The following is a 20,455-nucleotide window of genomic DNA, read 5'->3' as shown; positions in this document are numbered from 1 at the left end:
AACAATACAGAGGATAAAATCATGTGTTCAATACTTATACACCTTCTCATGGCACCAATATGAACACCTTTTCAAACATACTTCAATTCGACTTAAGCATCAATGTATTCCTCTCTTAGCTTTTCAAGCTCTAGATGAAGAACTGATAGAAGATCATTTAAGGTTCCTACAATGATATGATGTTGAAAAAAAAGGCACACACACTATCATTAACAAGTGCAAGAGCGGATTCGAACATAGATTCCAACAACAAGCTATAATATTTGACAACAAATTAGCTATGAAACCAAAAAAAAAAAAAAAATGTGTAAAATTTCTAACAACAATCAAAAAATAAGTTCCAACCCCAGCATATAAGTAAGTTGTCATGTTCTGTATAAATCACTAAAATCCACCATTTGATCATTTACATTACACAATACATACCAATTTTAATAACAAAAACCATTTCCCCTATTCTAAACTAACAATCAAAATCTAAAAAGAAAGAAGAAGAAGAAAAAAAATACAACATACCATTCAAGCACAAGCCCCCAAACCCCCCACAAGGTCAAGAAGAACATTGATTTAGCAAGGAATCAAATCTCTCATCCCTCACCACACACCCATTTCCACCATAGATAACTTTCAAAAGAGACACAGCTTTTCCTTTCCCTTTCCCACTCCCATTCTCTGCCACGTCAGCAATCCCTTCCACCACACCCACACCCAACCCCATTTCCCTAACTTCTCTCCCAACTTTCTCACTTCCACACCTCACCAAATTCAACAAAGCCCCAACTGAATTCTCCTTGATTCTCATACTAGAGCTCGTTGCTCCATCCAACAAATCCACCAACAACCCAACACCCGAGACTTTTCGAAACTCTTCTTCGCTCTCCTCACACCCGGCTATTTGGGCTATAACCGCCGTGGCGTCTTCAACTACCCCAACCGCCAAATCCTTCATGACCAACGAGAACAAGGTCCCAACCCCACCTAACTCTATAATCGTCTTTCGATTCAGCGGATAAAGCGCGATCCCAAACAACGCTTTCAACGCGTCCTTCACCGACCTCGTAGGAGATCCGACATGTTTCACGATATCTATCAGCGAATATATGATGTCCCGCTTCGAACCTATGATGGGTCGGTACTCGTCGACAATGAGGAGACTGTGGAGTGTGGCGGCGGAGGACTGTACGGCCGATGCGTACGACGTGGAGGCGTGGAGGCGGAGGATGTGAGAGATGGCGTCGAGGAGGCCGCGCGTGGACATTAAGGTGGCGCGTGAGGAGATCGAGAGGTTGAGGAGTGTGGCGGCCGCGTTGTCCTGTGAAGAATGGGACGAAGAGTAGAGAGTTTCGGCCAAGTAAGGGACGGCGCCGGCTTCTGCTATTAGAGGTCGGCTCTCTGCGTCGAGCTTTGTCATCAGCCGAAGCTCGCACAAGGCGTCGACTCTGGTTCGTTCTGACACCGAGCCCAGCTTCGTCACAAGGGTCTTTACCGTTCGGCGCTTCACTTCCATGGGTTTTGGGGTTTCTGGGTCTTTCAGAAAGTCTTGGGCAATTTTTGGTTTTGGTAATGATTTGGGTTTGAGTTTGCGTTTATCCATAATGTTGTTGTGGTGTCTTATTTTTGAAGATGAATTGAATAGCATGATGTATACAACGAAACACAACAACGAGTGTGAAAAGGATATAAGAAAGAGAGACGCGACTTTTGGCTCATTTCAAAGGGTATCTACCTAACTCTATGATGAAATGACCAAAATACTTCGTATTTTGTCATGTTCTTACGAATGCAATCCTGTGTATGGGGATGCGCCTATTATTGAATTTTCGTTGTTGCCTATCGTTTTAGTCGTGTATATATAACAGAAGTAGAAAGTAGAAACCACCAATCTTGTAATGCGATCGTGATGATGATCTATGCGAGATAGGGATGTGTGTGAGAAGCTGTTTCCCGTGCCTTCTAACTTCAATGAAGGAATTGGTAAAATTGCAAAGCACGAGCTTGATGTTTGTTTTTTTTTTTTTTTTTTTTTTTAGGTAATAAATCCACACGGTTCCGGTAGCATAAAGCATTAGACTAGTAGTTTGTTCATAAATGCTTCTGATGTGTATGAATATGAAATAAAATCTCACATTTAATCCTTTCTATAAAAGTATCTTTAAAAATTAAAGGGTAAATTATAACTTAGTCAGGACCAGCCCTTTCACTAGGCCAATTAGGCAATCCACAATTGTCTAAAGTCTAAAGCTCCCAAGTGGAAGGGGGCTCCAAAATTTTAGAAAATAAGGTGTAGTAGGGGCAAAAAAAAAATAATTTCAGATGCATTTCAAAAATCTGGCACATCTTTTTAACCAAAAAACAAAAATTTTGATAGATTCGATTAAACATTGGTTCTAAACAAAATCATTACCCAAAAATAACTATTATCATCTAGACAAACCAAAAATCAACAAGATAAACTACAAATTTGGTCTAAGAGATTAACCACAAAACAATCACAAATCAAAACAAATAAAACAACTCAAATCCCTTAAAATTTTACCTTTCTCTCTACTTTCCACCTCTCTCTGTTTCTCATTCTTTCTCTGATTCTCTCCACTGTTCTCAACTGCTCAAGCAAGCTTTCTCCGCCCTCTCATTCTTTCTCTGAATTTGATTATCTGCTCTCCGCCTCCCTCAACTGCTCACCATATGTCCATATCAGGTATAAATATTTGGGCACTTGGCTTTCTCTTCATTTCATTTGTTAAGACAATAAGATTGGACCTATTTTGTTTATGGTTGCTTGGACATTTCACGTTTGTTTGGGCTTTCAAGTTTTTTTATTTTTTTATTTTATAAAGCCTGCATTTTTTTTTTTTTTTGGGTTATAGATATGATTTGTTTTGTGTTTTTTTGTGGATGGGTCTTATTAATAGCCTTTGTGTTATGGCTGTGCTTAAAATTTTGTTATGCTTGTGCTTAATTTTTTTTTTAATTTTAATCTTGTGTTTATATATATATATATATATATATATTTTAGTTAGTGGTAATATATTGAATAATTCTTTATTTATGCAGGTTGAGATTGCTAAAAACTTATTATTGTTCGGTAAAACTCCAACAATACTTTTATATAAATCAAATTCTATTTCTCATTTGCTCTACACTTGAAAGCTATTTTTTATTTTAGTCTTTATAAATATATTGTTTGATTAGAAATGTCTGCTAGAAAATATGCATCTGGATATGAAAAACTTAAAAAAAGAAAAAAAGAAGAAAAATTAATTGAGTCTCAAAAAGGATCAATGAATAAATTTGTTATTAGTAATAAACAAAATATAACATAAAATTTAGATGAAAATATCACAAATGAGCAAGAAATTCACCAAAAAGAGTTAGAAGATAATGAAATGATACAATTGCAAGATAACAATGATGTTCAATTTTGCAATACAACAAATCTTGATAATGAACTTCAAAATAATTTAGAAGAAAATGAAAATAATGATGAAAATGTCACAAATGAACAAGTTCACCATAATGATGTTCAACTAGAAGAAAATGAAAATATTAATGACATGTTGAATTATATTCATTTAAATATTTATGATCTAGGTAATTGGAAAAATATTGACACAAAATTAAGAGATTTATTAGTAAAAAGAGATCCAATTAGAGAAAATGATATAATTTTTCCTAGATGTGATGACACTAGACATTTTTCTACTATTCATTACACTTGAATATTATCAAAGGAGAAGCATGATAGAAAATGGCTAGTGTATTCAAAAAGTACGGACCAAGTATTTTGTTTTTATTGCAAGTTGGTTGAGTCTAAATGTACTGGCCAACTATGTAATGAAGGAACTCGAGATTGGAAAAATATTAGTTCTAAAATTAGATGTTATCGATTGAAAATGATATGTTAGAAGAACTTGAATACAAAATTTTAATTAGTCAATTTGCATCCAAAAGGCAAGAAAAATAGATTTTAAATGAAATATATTATAATATAAAAATAATAAATAAAAATTAATTTAATTAATATATAAGTATAAAAAAAGGCCTCATTTTTAGTTCTCATCTTAAACCCCAAAATGTCTAAGACTGGCCCTGAACTTAGTCATTGTAGTTTGGCCAAAATTTTAGTTATCTACTTGTGGTTAACTCAAATAGAAATGAGACTAAGAATATGTTTGAATACCACTTATTTTACTGAAAACTGAAAACACTGTAATAAAATAATTTTTAAATGTATGAATAGTGTCGTGGGACCCATTTTTTATGAAAGTTTTGCTGAAAAAGAGGTTTGTAGGACCGTAACCAATGCACGAGACCTACTGGAAAAGCATAAATTTTGCTGAAATGCGCTTCTCAAAAAAAAAAATGCAAATGCAAATCCAAACAGGTACTAAATATATAATTTTGCATCACTTTTATATCTCTCTCTTCAAAAAACACAAAAAAAAAAAACATAAAAATATAAGATCAAAACGAATCAAGCAGAATATTTGCATCACGTGATTTCAAATCACAGGTAAGTGACTTAAATTTTGGTAAAACATTAAGTTGGTAAAGTGTCAAATTTCAAACCATAAGTAGGCAACTTAAATTTCAATCAAACCACATGTAAGTAAGTTATAATTTTCCAAAAATTAGAAATATTCATGAATTACACTAATATAAGATTTTGTGTTGCTGCTTATTTTATTCAAGTTTTTTTTTTTTTTGAACTAAAATTTTGACTTTAAATATCTTCATCCAAATGAACTCTACTAGTGTTATATATATGGGCAAAGTTAACAAATGTTGCCCTAGAGATTTGGTTTTAAAAAAATAAAAAGTTTTACCAGTTTTTACATTTTTCATAAAAACGATATTAAAATTTTTCTAGAATAGTTTATCAATGGAAGCCTAATAGGCACCCATTATATGTGTGTGCTTGAATTATTTTAAAGATCAGAGCATTTTGGAATTCAAGACACAGAAGTCATAGGATCCGACTCGAGTCCAATAAAATTATTGCACTGTATAATAGTGAACCAACAGCTAAGATTAAAAGTTAAAAGCCCGATTTTAATTTAAGCCCTTGGATTAGAAAAACTTTTAACCTTCAATTTTTTTTTTTTTTATACTTCTTTTACTTTTTCAACCATCAAACTTTACATCTAACAAACTCACAACTCACAATAATTGCAACGCGCAATAATTGCACGGATCTAAATCTAAGACACACATACATAAAGAATTCAATATGTTCCTTTCTTCCTATTAATTAACTAATATGCAAGGGGCTTCATAGCCTCTATTCCCTTCCAGTAACTAATTAAAAAAGGTCTTACCAAAAAAAAAACTAATTAAAAAAGATAATATTTTATACGCCCCAAGTGTACCACTACAATTAAGTATCTAATAAATAATTATATGTACCTATAGTTTACAACCAGAAATGGTCCAACATAAGACTATTTTCAACCACGAGCTTTATATTCAATATTTTCTTTCTTATCTTTAGGTGTTATTGTTATCTTTTAATTTACGATAAAGATTAGTTACACGGTTCTATCATTGATAAAAGTCATCAGTACATGTTTGCATATATTGTCTTAACTACTCGAATCTTGATATTAAAAAATTATTTATTAGGCGAACAAAGTGATTTTGAAGAAAAATAATATCATATTGATTATTGTACACGATAAGTATCATTGATTAATATATTAGCAAATATACACACACATTAAAAAATTATTTATTAGGCGAACAATGTGATTTTGAAGAAAGTACTACCATTTTGTACAAGATAAGTATCTCAATATAACTTGATTAATATATTAACAAATACACACACACATATATATATATACCAATCAAAAAAAAAAAAAAAAATTATTGATTAGAAGCACCTTATCGACTTTGATCAAAACTTTCATTCAAGAGTTTATGAATGGTTTACCATGGGGAGTTTGTGTCTTTGTGAAAATACCAGTAACCTTATCGAGATCCCATCCAGTATTCAGCATACATTGGAGTATGTTGTAATTTGATCTCATTATTGTAGGGATATTTTGGAGGAGTTCATAAATAAATGGAAAGCAATAAAGCATTATAAAATAAATAAAGAAGGAATTGAAAGAAATAAAATATTACTCTCTTGTTAGAATGATTATAAGAAAATGGATGAAAGTAAATTAATGATTTTATTTAAGGGGATGATAAGGAGGAACCAGGGATTTAGATCCTTTAGGGCTAAGGTAATTCTACTATAAAGTTTTAAAATCTTTATATATGGTCAAATGAAAGGTGTAATTTTTTTTTTAATACAAAATAGAAATTCTACTCTAGAATAATCTAAGTGTATATATGTGTAAAACTCCCTCCTGAAGACTTGAACCCCGGCCCTTGGCCCCTCCACCCCCCTCCCCCTCCCCCTCCCCCCCTTCAACAACCCACAACTTTCACATGTTCTCACTACCAATATCACTTTTATTGTGTCAAGAGCTTTGTAACACTTTATAATGTTTCAACAAAGACATCTAAGTTTCAAATTCCCTCATCTTCTATTATAACTATCAAATTATAAAAATAAATAAATAAAATATCATTTTTATTGTATGCTAATTGTAGCATGCTAAATTAAGGTAATTGCGAGCAAAAATTATAATAAAATTTTGTGTCATTAAATTTATATAGGCTTAAAACAAAATTCCCAAGGTACCTCCCTTCTCATAGGTCAAATTATTAATAGGAAGAAACAGAAAATAGTGAAAATACCTTTTTGATCACCTATATTTTGAGATTATTGTCAATTTAGTCAAAATGTTTTGGTAACAGTTCATTTAGTCCATATTATTTTCAAGTTGTAGTAATGTGGTTTTTACCGTCAACTCATTCAAATTAAAAATAACATAGACCAAATTGATTGCTACTAAAATAATATTTTTCCCAAAAATATTCATTTTAAGCCAACAAAAGTGGTCACTAAGTACCCGTTTGGATTCAGATTATAACGTCTGTGTTTGCGTTTTTTTTTTTTTTTAGAAGCACGTTCTGTGGTTGTGGTGGTTTTTCCAGTGGGTCTCGTGCACTGTTCACGGGACCCACAAACCTCTTTTTTTCAACAAAATTTTCATTAAAAATAGATCTCATGATACTATTCACATATTTAAAAATTATTTTACTACAATATTTTTAATTTTCAATTTTCAACCAAATAATTGTATTCAAACACATCCTGGAGGGCATGGGGGACCATGGTAGGCGCTTGGCGGGCAGCATTTAACTCTATGCAAAGGGCATGGGGGACCATGGTAGGCGCTTGGCGGGCAGCATTTAACTCTATGCAAAGGGCATGGGGGACCATGGTAGGCGCTTGGCGGGCAGTATTTAACTCTATGCAAAGGTCATGGGGGACCAGTATTTAACTCTTTATGCTTTATCTAGATACTGTTGACATATCAAACGAGAGTAGGGACTAGGGAGTGGGATACTAGGTTGGAATGTCAAAAAGGCCTTAGCCTCTCCCACTAGGCCACACACAAAAATTAAAGTTGCCTAAGAAAAAAATAGGGGGGGTCAATAAGCAAGAGATTAGTCGGGGGAAATGGAAAGCAATCGTTGTCACACTTGACTCTAAATTCACTCCTTAAAGCTTGTCACCATCTTCAACCCCCAGCAATCACCTCCATCGCCCCCACCACATACAGTAAACTTCCAACTTCTCCTGTGCCCCACCACACCATTCTTGCCCATTCCACAACAACTCACTTCCCATTGGTAAACCAAAAGTCCAATCCCTCTTGATGAATTTTTCGTTTTATGTTATACGGTTATATATGGAATCACGAAAACGTATCGAATGTGTATTATGTACACTCTCTCACATTGTACGGACAATATGTGAGAGAGTGTACATAATAGATGTCCCGTTTCGAAACTATGATGGGTCGATACTCGTCGACAATGAGGAGACTCTGGAGAGTGGCGGCGGAGGATGTGAGAGATGGCGTCGAGGACGCCGCGCGTGGACATTAAGGTGGCGCGTGAGGATATCGAGAGGTTTAGGAGGGTGGCGGCTGCGTTGTCCTGTGAAGAATGGGATGAAGAGTAGAGAGTTTCGGCCAAGTACGGGACGGCGCCGGCTTCTGCTATTAGAGGTCGGCTCTCTGCGTCGAGCTTTGTCATCAGCCGAAGCTCGCACAAGGCGTCGACTCTGGTTCGTTCTGACACTGAGCCCAGCTTTGTCACAAGGTTCTTTACCGTTCGGCGCTTCACTTCCATGGTTTTGGGGTTTCTGGGTCTTTCAGAAAGTTTTGGTTTCTATGCAATTTTTGGTTTTGGTAATGATTTGGGTTTGAGTTGTTGTGGTGGCTTATTTTTGAAGATGAATTGAATAGTATGATGTATACAACGAAACACAACAACAAGTGTGAAAAGAATATAAGAAAGAGAGATGCGACTTTTTGCTTATTTCAAAGGGTATCTACCTAACCATGAGGAAATGACCAAAATACTTCGTATTGTATTTGTGTATGGGGATGCGCGTATTATTGAATTTTTATCGTTGCCTACCATTTTAGGTAATGTTTGGATCCACGTTTAATCACGTTTGCGTCTGCATTTGTTATAAATTGCTGGGTTTCCTTTTTTTTTTTTTTTTTTTTTTTTCACGCGTTTTGTTTTGGAGTATTGCGGTTACTGTTCAATGAACAGTAACCGCAAATGTTGACTTTCTACAGTGAACAGTGCACAGTTTACAGACCCACAAATTACACTTTTTATCAACTTTTTCATTAAAAATGGGTCCCACGGTACTATTCACACATTTAAAAATTATTTTGTTAGAGTGTTTTCAGTTTTCAGTTTCAGCAAAATAAGCTCTATTAGTCGTGTATAATAGAGAGTAGAAAGTAGAAACTACCAATCTTGTAATGTGATCGTGATGATCTATGTGAGATAGGGATGTGTGTGAGAAGCTGTTTCCCGTGCCTTCAAACTAGATAGGGATGTGTGTGAGAAGTGTGAGAAGCTGTTTCCCGTGCCTTCAAACTAGATAGGGTGCGTGTGAGATGCTGTTTCCCGTGCCTTCTAACTTCAATGGAGGAATTGGTAAAATTGCAAAGCACGAGCTTGTTGTTTGTTTTTTTTTTCTTTCTAGGTAATAAATACACAGTGTCGGTAGCATAAAGCATTTTAGACTAGTAGTTTGTTGGAACTTGCCATATAAATGCTTCTTATGTGTATGAATATGAAATAATATCTCACATTCCATCAAAAAAGAAATAATATCTCACATTTAATCCTTTCAAATCTATAAAAGTTTTACCCTTTAAAAATTAAAGGGAAAATTATAACTTAGTCAGGGCTGACCCTTCCACTAAACCAATTAGGCAATTGACTAAGACCCTCAAGTAGAAGGGGGCCTCAAAATTTTAGAAAAGAGGGGTATTTGGGGCAAAAAAAAAAAAATAGTTTCAGATGAATTATAAAAATCAGGCACATCCTTTTAACCAAAAAACAAAAATTTTGGTAGATCCGGTTAAACATTGGTTCTAAACAAAATCATTGCTAAAAAAAAACATTATTATCCTCTAGACAAACCAAAAATCAACAAGATAAACTACAAATTCGGTCTAAGAGATTAACCACAAAACAATCACAAATCAAAACAAATGAAATAACTCAAATCCCTAAAAATTTTACCCCTTTCTCTGTCTCTCATTCTTTCTCTGATTCTCTCCACTGTTCTCAACTACTCAAGCAAGCTTCCTCCGCCTGGACCGCCTCTCTCAACTGTTCAAGCAAACTTTCTCCGCCTCTCTCATTCTTTCTCTGAATCTAATTCTCTGTTCTCCGCCTCTCTCAATTGCTCATTGTATGTCCGCATTAGGTATAAATATCTGGGCGCTTGGCTTTCTCTTCATTTTATTTGTTAACATAATAACATTGTGCCTGTTTTGTTTATGGCAGCCTAAATGTTTCATGTTTGTTTGGGCCTTTAAGTTTTTATTTATTTATTTATTTATTTATTTATTTTTATAAAGCTTGCGTTTTTTTTTTTTTTTTTTTGGGTTATAGATAGGATTTGCTTTGTGTTTTTTTGTGGGTAGGTCTTATTAATAAGATTTGTGTTATGGTTGTGCTTAAATTTTTGTTATGCTTGTGCCTTTTTTTTCTTTTCTTTTTTAATTTTAATCTTGTGCTTTTATATATATATATTTTAGTTAGTGGTAAAAACTTGTTATTGTTTGGTGAAACTACAAAAATACTTTTTATATAAATCAGGTTCTATTTCTTATTTGCTCTACACTTGAAAATTATTTTTTATTTTAGTCTTTATAAATATATTGTTTGATTAAAAATGTCTATTAGAAAATATGCATCTGGATATGAAAAACTTAAAAAAAGAAAATAAGAAGAAAAATTAATTGAGTCTCAAAAAGGATCAATGAATAAATTTGTTATTAGTAATAAAAAAAATATAACACAAAATTTAGAAGAAAATATCACAAATGAGCAATAAATTCACCAAAAAGAGTTAGATGATAATGAAATGATACAATTTCAAGATAACAATGATGTTCAATTTTGCAATACAACAAATTTGGATAATGAACTTCAAAATAATTTATAAGAAAATGAAAATAATGATGAAAATGTCACAAATGAACAAATTCACCATAATGATGTTCAACTAGAAGAAAATGAAAATAATAATGACATGTTAAATTATATTCCTTCAAATATTTATGATCCAAGTAATTGGAAAAATATTGACACAAAATTAAGAAATTTATTAGTAGAAAGAGGTCCAATTAGAGACAATGATATAATTTTTCCTAGAGGTGATGACACTAGACATTTTTCTACTATTCATTACACTCGAATATTATCAAATGGGGAGAAGCATGATTGAAAATGGCTAGTGTATTCAAAAGATACAGACCAAGTATTTTGTTTTTGTTGCAAGTTGTTTGAGTCTAAATGTACTGGCCAGCTATGTAATGAAGGAACTCGAGATTGGGAAAATATTAGTTCTAAAATTAGATGTTGATACGCCCGACCAAAATGGTAATCGTCCACAGAAGGCAAGAAAGGGACGATCTTGATAAAATCGTCCCAAGAGAGAAGGTCGTCGCTCAAACATCCGGACACTCGTTCCTACCCTTCGCGGAGCGGTTACAAGACATTAATCAACCTTCAGACCGTTGGGAATGGCAGCTCATCATTAACACCCAGCAAAGACGTTACCAGGCTAGATTAAAGCCTCCATCAAGACTCCACCAACGGCTAGAAGAAAGGACCTACAAACACACATATAAAAGAGCTAAACCCGGAGAGGGGCAGGGTAAGAAAACACTCTAGAAAATTACTCCCATTGTTCTCCTTTGTAAATCTTACTGACTTTGGCATCGGAGACCTTTTTGCAGGCACAACGCCGGCAAACTACCTTCTTTCGTTCGTTCACGAGTTGCAGAAGATTGGTCTGGCGAGGAACAGTTTCATCTGGACGATCATAAATCAACTGACGATCAAATCATCATCAGTTTGGCGCCGTCTGTGGGAAACGACGATAAACGCAATCTGTCCCCAGTCCAAATGGAATCCAGTACAAACCCAGACCCTGCTGCGCTGGCCCTACAAGTTCAGTCGCTGTCAGCAACCGTGGAAGAACTCACAAGACAGAACCAAGAAATGAAACAACGACTACTACAAGAAAGCAATCGTGCGGATAGGGGAGACGATGAAGACAGCAACAGAAGGCGGACAAGTACTCCAGAAGAAGCAAGTTCGGACCTATTGAGAGAAATGAGGAAAGAGATGGACGAGCTAAGAAACGCCATAAAAGGAAAGACGGACCAAAGTTTGGAGAGAATCGTCCGGAAGACGGATTCGCCCTTTACCATAGCTGTCCAAGAGTGCCCTGTACCCTCCAAATTCCGTCTACCACAACTAGAACCTTTCGACGGACTGAAAGACCCCTTGGATCACCTGAATACCTTCAGGACGACCTTAGGCCTCCAACAGCCACCTGACGAGATCTTCTGTCGCTCATTCCCTACGACCCTCAAAGGAGCAGCCAGGGAATGGTTCAACAAGTTGCCAACATCGTCCATCGACAATTTCGAACAGTTGAGCAACTCCTTTGTCCGTCACTTCGTGGGGGGGCAGCGACCAAAGAGAACTGCCGACCACTTACTTACCATCAAACAAGGAGAGAAGGAACCACTGAGGTCCTACGTGACACGCTTCACCCGAGGAATGTTGGAAATAGATGAGACGGATGACAAGGTACATCTCACAACCTTCAAAGCAGGATTGAAGTCCAGGGATTTTGTAGCATCCTTGGCAAAAAATCCCCCTAAGACGATGGCTGAGACACTGTTAAAGGCTCAGAAGTACATGAACGCGGAGGAAGCTCTGGCAGCTATTGATGGAGCAGATAAGAGCAGGGAAAAGAAGAAGGAAAAGGAGGACGATCGAAGAGGGCTAAAACGAGAACGTCATGACAGGAGAAATGACGACCGAAGAAGGGACGATAAAAACCCTCGTCCGTCAAAATTCACCCCGCTGGCGATGTCCGTAGATCAAATTCTAACAGAAATAAGGGACGAACCATCCCTAAAGTGGCCAAAACCACTCCAGTCAGCACCTGGATTACGCGATAAAAGGAAATACTGCCGTTTCCATAAAGATCACGGGCACTACACGGAGGACTGCAGGGACCTGAAAGAGCAGATTGAAGAGCTCATCCGTAATGGGAAGCTACAACAGTACGTAAAGAGGGGGGATTTCAGCAGGTACGGACAGAAGAGCCAGCCAGTGAATGCACGAAGAGACGAAGATCGCCACCAACCTCGTCCACAGAATGCGCTAGGGGAAATAAAAACCATCGCCGGGGGACCAACCGCCGGAGGATCATTCAAGTCTCTCAGGAAGTCATACCAAAGACAGGTAAACAGCGTCCACAGTGTACCACCATCAAAGCAAAGACGCACCAGTGAAGACTTGCATTTTTCTGAGGAGGAGGCCAGAAGTGTGAAGCAGCCCCATGATGATCCACTCGTCATTATGATCATGATCGAGGGGTTCAACACGCGAAGAGTCCTGGTCGACAGCGGAAGTTCTGCAGATATAATCTATCTTCCTGCTTTCCAACAACTAAAGCTGGACTCAAAAAGACTTCGTCCTTTTGAGTCTCCCCTAGTCAGCTTCAGCGGAGACAAAGTGTACCCCAGAGGAATCACGACGTTAACAGTTACAGCCGGGTCATATCCCCTTCAGGTAACCAACCAGCACAATTTTCTAATAGTAGACTCACCCTCGTCCTACAATGTGATCATTGGCAGACCAATGCTTAATCGTTGGAAAGCTGCTATCTCCACATACTGCCTAAAGGTGAAGTTCCCAACAGAGCATGGAATCGGGGAAATTAAGGGTGATCAAGTGCTGGCCAGGGAATGCTACCATGCCGTCCTGGCCTCAAAGGAAAACCATACGTGGACGATTGAGGAGAAGCCGCCGGAGATTATGGAGAAACTTGAAACGATATCACTGGCTGAAGGGAACCCTCCAAGGACGACCCAAATAGGGACGAGCATGAGCCAAAAGACGAAAGACGAAATCGTCAGCTTTCTGAAGAGCAACCTGGACATTTTCGCCTGGAGTCACAAGGATATGCCAGGAATCCCAGCAAGCCTCATCCAGCACCATCTGAATGTTGATCCCGAAAAGAAACCTGTCCAGCAGAAAAGGAGAGTATTTGCTCCCGAGCGAAATAAGGCAGTAATGGACGAGGTAAATAAGTTGCTTGCAGCAAAATTTATCCGAGAAGTTCACTATCCAGAATGGTTGGCCAACGTAGTCATGGTCAAAAAGTCAAATGGGAAGTGGAGGATGTGTGTCGACTTTACAGACCTGAACCAAGCATGCCCAAAAGATAGCTTCCCGCTGCCCAGAATCGACCAGCTAGTAGACTCCATAGCAGGACACAAACTTCTCACATTTATGGACGCGTTTTCAGGGTATAACCAGATACAGATGGCCGAAGAAGACCAAGAGAAGACCGCTTTTATCACCAGCCAGGGACTCTACTGCTATCGAGTCATGCCTTTTGGGCTCAAAAATGCAGGGGCCACCTACCAAAGATTGGTGAATCAGATGTTCGAGAAGCAAATCGGGAGAAATGTGGAGGTTTACGTTGATGATATGCTTGTCAAGAGCAAGGAAGAAGAAAACCATCTGGACGACCTCAGAGAGACGTTCAACACTCTCAGACGATATAGCATGAAACTAAACCCGTCCAAATGTGCCTTTGGGGTTTCCTCGGGAAAGTTTCTCGGGTTTGTAGTATCGCAGAGAGGGATTGAAGCAAATCCCGAGAAGGTCAGGGCCATCCTGGAAATGTCCTCACCCAGGACGGTCAAAGAAGTGCAGTCCCTGACAGGGAGAATTGCGGCCCTCAACCGGTTCGTCTCGAAGGCGACGGACAAATGCCTTCCGTTCTTCAAAACTTTGAAGAAAGCGTTTTCATGGACGGAGGAATGCGAAGCGGCCTTCCAAGAGCTAAAAAGTTATCTTAGCAACCCGCCCCTCCTGAGCCCGTCCAAAGAAGGTGAAGAGCTATTCCTGTACTTAGCCGTCTCAGCCACAGCTGTCAGCGCGGCGTTGATTAGAGAAGATGGTGGTTTACAACTTCCTGTGTATTACGTTAGCCAGGCCTTCCAGGGCGCCGAGGCACGGTACCCGCGTATGGAGAAGATCACCTTCGCCCTGATTATGGCCTCAAGGAAACTCCGTCCGTATTTCCAAGCCAATCCCATCGTCGTGATGACGGATCAGCCCATTAAAAAGGCAATGAACAAACCAGAAGCAGCAGGAAGAATGGTGCAGTGGGCAGTCGAGCTCAGCCAGTTCGACATAAAGTATCGTCCAAGGGTGGCAATAAAAGCACAGGCACTAGCAGATTTTATAGCAGAGTTCACCGTCCCTGAAAACGTAGAGAACATCTGGACGGTTAATACTGATGGATCGTCCACCCAACACGGAGGTGGAGCTGGCATCGTCCTCACTTCTCCCGAAAAGAATGTTATCAAGTATGGAGTCCAACTTAAGTTCCCGGTGACCAATAATGAAGCAGAATATGAGGCACTGCTGGCAGGGTTAAGAGTGGCTCGAGCACTAGGAGCTGAGAATGTTGTGTTCAGGAGCGATTCTCAACTCGTCATTGGACAAGTAAGAGGAGAGTACGAGGCAAAGGAAACAAGGATGCAGAAATACCTCAAGCTGACAAACCAATTGATCAGTGCCTTCAAATACGCAGAGTTCGTCCAAATCCCCAGAGAACAGAACACAGAAGCTGATGAGGTGGCCCGAAGTGCCTCAATGGACAGTGGAGGTAAGAAGTCCGATTGGAGGATGGAAGAACAGAACCATCCCAGCATACTGGAACTTCAGATCTCCACCGTCCACACAGACAGTGGATGGACGAATCCGATAATCACCTTCCTTCAAGAAGGACGACTACCGGATGATCCAGAGGAAGCTAAAAAGATCAGAAAACGAGCAGCCAGATTCACGATACTTAATGACGAACTTTACAAAAGAGGCTACTCTCAGCCATATTTGAGATGTGTGGAAAAGGAGGAAGCCAGGTACATCCTTGAAGAAGTGCATGGTGGGATCTGCGGAGATCACGCGGGGGCAAAGTCTCTCGCCAGAAACATCATGAGAGCTGGCTACTTTTGGCCAACAATGCAACAAGACGCAGCCGACTTTGTGAGGACGTGTGACAGTTGCCAGAGGTATGGGAATGTTCAAAGGCTCCCCGGAGAGAAGATGACCACAATATCATCGCCCTGGCCATTTGCGCAATGGGGGATCGACATCATGGGTCCCTTACCTCAGGCAAAGAGACAGGTGAAGTTCCTGCTCGTCGCCATCGACTACTTCACAAAATGGGTGGAGGCAGAAGCTCTGGCGACGATCACCGAAGCAAAGGTACAAAATTTTGTTTGGAAAAATATTGTTTGCAGGTTTGGAATACCAAGGACGATCATATCAGACAACGGCCGTCAGTTCGACAGCCAAAGCTTCAGGTCATTTTGCTCGAGCTTAGGTATCAAAAATAAGTATTCATCGCCAGGGCATCCCCAGGCCAATGGACAGACGGAAGTAACCAACCGGACCCTGCTGAAGATCATCAAGTCCCGATTGGTGGGGGCAAAAGGAATGTGGCCTGAGGAACTGCCAGGCGCCCTATGGGCATACAGGACGACAGCACGGACACCAACTGGAGAAACACCATTCAGTCTAACATATGGCACAGAAGCAGTCATACCAGTAGAGGTTGGTCTCACAAGCTTGAGGAGGGAATTTTTTGACGAACAAACCAATGAAGACCAATTGAAGGAAAACTTAGACAGCCTGGACGAGATCAGAGGTCAGGCAGCTGAGAAAATGGCGAAGTACCAGCAGAAGATAGCAGAATATTATAATCAAAGAGTGAAGCTAAGAAGATTCAACATTGGTGACCTCGTCCTTAGAAAAGTCACCCCTGCCACAAAGGACCCAGCACATGGTAAGTTGGGACCGTCCTGGGAAGGACCCTACAGAGTCGTCCATTATTCGCGTCAGGGCAGCTATCACCTGGAGGATTCAGAAGGGAAAAGACTACCTCGTCCATGGAACGTTGAGCATCTAAAGAGGTATTATGAAAAGGAACCATAAACTTCATTGTAAAACCAATTTGATACTTCTATCTTATGTAAGCAATTGTTCGAGTTATGAGTATTATCCAGCATCCTTTGAATATTATCGAGCAAGTCATTCATCACTGTTTCCAAAAATAAGCGCAGGAGATCGTCCCTAAAAAAGCTTAACGACGATAAGATTCCTTAAATGGATGTACATCGTCCCTAAAAAGCTTAATGACGATAAGATTCCTTAAATGGATGTACATCGTCCCTAAAAAGCTTAATGACGATAAAATTCCTTAAATGGATGTACATCGTCCCTAAAAAGCTTAATGACGATAAAATTCCTTAAATGGATGTACATCGTCATTAAAAAGCTTAATGGCGATAAAATTCCTTAAATGGATGTACATCGTCCCTAAAAAGCTTAATGACGATAAAATTCCTTAAATGGATGTACATCGTCCCTAAAAAGCTTAATGACGATAAGATTCCTTAAATGGATGTACATCGTCCCTAAAAAGCTTAGTGGCGATAAAATTCCTTGAATGGATGTACATCGTCCCTAAAAAGCTTAATGACGATAAAATTCCTTAAATGGATGTACATCGTTCCTAAAAAAGCTTAATGGCGACAAAATTCCTTAAATGATTGTACATCGTCCCTAAAAAGCTTAATGACCATGAAACTCCTGAGATGGACGTACATGGCTTAGTAACGATAATGGATGTAAAGAATAATGACGGCAAAATTCTTTGGACGAAGTACATCGACGCACCACGACGACAAAAGTTCCTTAAAGAAATGGACGTCACCTCTAAGGCTAAATTCCCTCGATGTCCATGTACATCACACAACATGGTCTCATCTGTACAAGAGGGACAAACCCTTCAAAGTGATCAACACGATTTTATCCATACAGGACGACCAGAAAGTCAGGTAATGGGAAACATTTCCAAAAATCAAATGAGCAAGCACACACATTTATAAATTCAAATATAAAGTTAAATTGTTCAAAAAGGGGCCCCAAAAACAGGAGGGGCATCCAAACAACTACTATTCTTCACTTGGTGCATAAAAAAAAAAAAAAAAAAAAAAATGGGAATTTCCTTAAGGCAAACTAGGCTGAAGGGGGAATTTCATCGTCCTGGGTAGCCTGAGGTGGTTCAACGCCGGTGGACACTCCTGTTTGAGCCGCCTCGTCCTCCTCAATCTCCTTGTCAACGGCTTCAAAGTCCAGATCGTCAAGGCTCACGGCAGGACCATGCTTGACGAGATACCTTCGCAGCAGCTCGAACCCTTTAAAGTACCACTGGAAGAGAAGGGTGTTGTATTCTTCAGAGGATTGGAAGGCAGTGACGGCTTTGGCTACCGCAACCTTCATCTTCTGAGCAGCCGTCGCTAGAAGTTCGTCCTTCTGCTTCACGGTTTGTCTCTCAGAATCCAGCTGCTCCGTCAGCACGCGGACTTGCTCCTTAGAAGCGTTGAGAGAGTCCATAGTTGTGATCAAGTCCTTGCGCAAACCAGAAGCTTCAGCCTCCAAAGCGTCTACCTTCGAGTTGGCCACGACGGCCTTCTCCTCATTTGCCAGGTACTGAGTGGTGATGTGCATGGTCTCCCCCAACACCTATGGACGAATACAAAGTTAATAAAAGTTAGCTCAATACAAAAAAAAAAAAAAAAAAAAAAAAAAAGTATGACGATTCACCTGCACGAGTTTGTGGACGTGGCTGCTCACCATCTCGTGTGAAGGAATGCTCGTAACTTCCCTCATCTCAGCAGGGGTAAAGAGCTCGGTAGCACGGTCCATGGCCGTCCCTGCATCTGACCAGACGCTGGCATCAGCTTTCCCTTTTCCCTTGCTAGCAGCTTTCTGCTTCTTCGAGGGACGAGCAACCTCCTCGATTGAAACTCCAGGAGATGCAAGCAGACCTTCGTCCAGATCAAGGGTAGGTGTGGACGACCCTCTCTCCACTACCTCTTTCTCCTTCTCCCTGTCCGTGATCCTCAGCCGCTTCTGGCCTATGCTGGAAAGGGGCTCATTCTTTTTGCCCTTGATTTTAGCATACATCTCCTTGTTGAATTTTGACGTCATTTCTACCAAGGACGAATAAAAAAAAAGAGGCGTAAGGACGAGTAAAAAGAATGCCAGCAAACACAAAGAAAAAGCGTGAAGTGCAACTTACGTTTTCTCTCTTCACGGTCAAGAGTACTGAGAACGTAAAGTGAAGGTTCTGGCCCCAGGCAGTGACGAGCCAAGGTTCGCGGATCAATCAGCTCTCCAAAATCTTCTATCGTCCTGGCGTATTCAAGAGCAGCCTGCACTCGCTTGGCAAACCTGGCCTCTAGCTCCGGACGGTCTTTCACTGCAAAAGGACGACGTCAAACAAAAAAAAAAAAAAAAAAAAAAAAAAAAAAAAAAGAGTGCCCAACAACATTGGGAGACACGCACCAATCAACGGGGTCTCCCATCGTCGCAGCAACCTAGGAACATTCCCCCACAGATCGTCGGGCAGCGTCTCCCAACCGTCCCCAGATACAAAGAAGTATCTTGACTTCCAGTAGCGAAAGGACGACGGAAGGTCAGCTACCAGACGGGCCTTCCTAGACCAAGGGACGAACTCGTAGTACCCAAACTCCCTGGACTCTTTCAGACGATACAAGTAGACAAACTCATTAACTGAGATCATATCCCCGTCAGCAATGGTCGTCCAGATCACCATGCAGCTAATCACTATTCTCCAAGAGTTAGGCATAATTTGCCCCGGTGCAAGGTTAAAATGGTAAAGAAGCTCCATTATGAATGGATGGACGGGGAATCGGAGGCCACACGAAAAAGCTGCCTCGTAAAAGCAAACCTCTCCGTGGGCAAAGGCACAAGCTTTTTCGCCCTTCCTGGGTAGACGAGCCTTAGTTCCCTCTGGAAATTGAAATCTGTCCTTAAACTTACTAAAAACCTCAACTTTTAAGGAGCAATTTTCCTTCAAGGCATGAAATCGACGGGCCGTCGCCGGAACAGGGGAATGGGAGGACGAAGGAACACGGGAAGGAGTGGTGGTTATAGCGACGATCCCGGTCTCTTCCTCAACCACATTTGAGGACGAGCCCCCCTCTAGATCACCTAACCCTTCCTCTAAACCCATATTTTCCCCTCTTAGTTGCCCTCTGATAGACCGAAACCAAGCCTGAGACTCCAACAGAAGGGGGTATAAAACACCCAACGCCGAACCTAACCCAGAACCCCTATTAACAAATTCCTCCACCACAGGATACGAACCGGCGAGGGAAGGCGCACCCAATAGGTCACCAGACAGCTCTACCAAGGAACCTAGGCGAGCAAGGAGAAAGGCTACGGAAGGGAAGCTACGCCTAACTTCGAAGGTGTCCACCATTAAAGGAGAGAAAAAGAAAAAGAACTAACCCCACCACTCAGTGAGAGGAGAAACCAGTACAGAAAAGGAAAAAGAATTCAAGCGACACAAATACAAGGGAAAACTGAAAAGGAAAAGCGTAAAATGGGGTGGGCGTACCTGGAAGTTAGGAAGAAAACTGAGGAGTTGAGGAGCAAAATACGCGTAGGAGAGAACAACTGCACAGACAATGGAGAAATGGAAAAAGGAAAAACCAAAAGAGATCAAACGTTTCTGCCTTGGAAAGTGCGGGAAAACTGAAAAGACACTCACCGGAAACGAGGCACTCCTACCAGTAGAAACCAAACACGTGGCGCTAAGAGGATTCATAGCCGCCACTACGCAATCAATGCGGAGCAGAATTCCAAGCGCCAT

The 20,455-nt window shown here is 39.8% G+C and overlaps 3 protein-coding genes across 4 annotated transcripts; 1 reads left to right on the top strand and 2 right to left on the bottom strand.

Annotated features, from left to right (window-relative positions):
- Window positions 1-354: 354 nt before the first annotated feature.
- LOC126723578 (U-box domain-containing protein 11) lies at window positions 355-8,330 on the bottom strand. Of its 2 annotated transcripts, XM_050427143.1 has the most exons (2): window positions 8,035-8,330; window positions 355-1,285 (listed from the first exon to the last, which is right to left on the bottom strand). In XM_050427143.1, exons 1-2 carry the CDS (start codon window positions 8,254-8,256, stop codon window positions 551-553), a joined length of 957 nt encoding a protein of 318 aa, XP_050283100.1. In that variant the 5' UTR covers window positions 8,257-8,330; the 3' UTR covers window positions 355-550. The 2 variants fall into 2 exon arrangements, with proteins under 2 accessions (XP_050283100.1, XP_050283099.1); XM_050427142.1 differs by lacking the exon at window positions 8,035-8,330 and having other exon boundaries at window positions 355-1,792.
- A 2,713-nt stretch (window positions 8,331-11,043) lies between these two features.
- Window positions 11,044-13,018, top strand: LOC126722520 (uncharacterized). The gene is made up of 3 exons (XM_050425675.1): window positions 11,044-11,264; window positions 11,406-12,902; window positions 13,003-13,018. The coding sequence occupies exons 1-3, from the start codon at window positions 11,044-11,046 to the stop codon at window positions 13,016-13,018; spliced, it is 1,734 nt and encodes a 577-aa protein (XP_050281632.1).
- Window positions 13,019-17,790: 4,772 nt separating this feature from the next.
- LOC126722518 (uncharacterized) lies at window positions 17,791-20,455 on the bottom strand. Its single transcript, XM_050425674.1, has 6 exons — window positions 20,374-20,455; window positions 20,201-20,259; window positions 19,123-20,086; window positions 18,857-19,036; window positions 18,409-18,767; window positions 17,791-18,297 (listed from the first exon to the last, which is right to left on the bottom strand). Exons 1-6 carry the CDS (start codon window positions 20,453-20,455, stop codon window positions 17,791-17,793), a joined length of 2,151 nt encoding a protein of 716 aa, XP_050281631.1.

The sequence above is a fragment of the Quercus robur genome, chromosome 4 (genome assembly GCF_932294415.1).
Source record: "Quercus robur chromosome 4, dhQueRobu3.1, whole genome shotgun sequence".
Lineage (NCBI taxonomy): Eukaryota > Viridiplantae > Streptophyta > Magnoliopsida > Fagales > Fagaceae > Quercus > Quercus robur.
The sequence above is the reverse complement of the archived record's forward strand: the minus strand, read 5'-3'. Positions and strand labels throughout refer to the sequence as shown.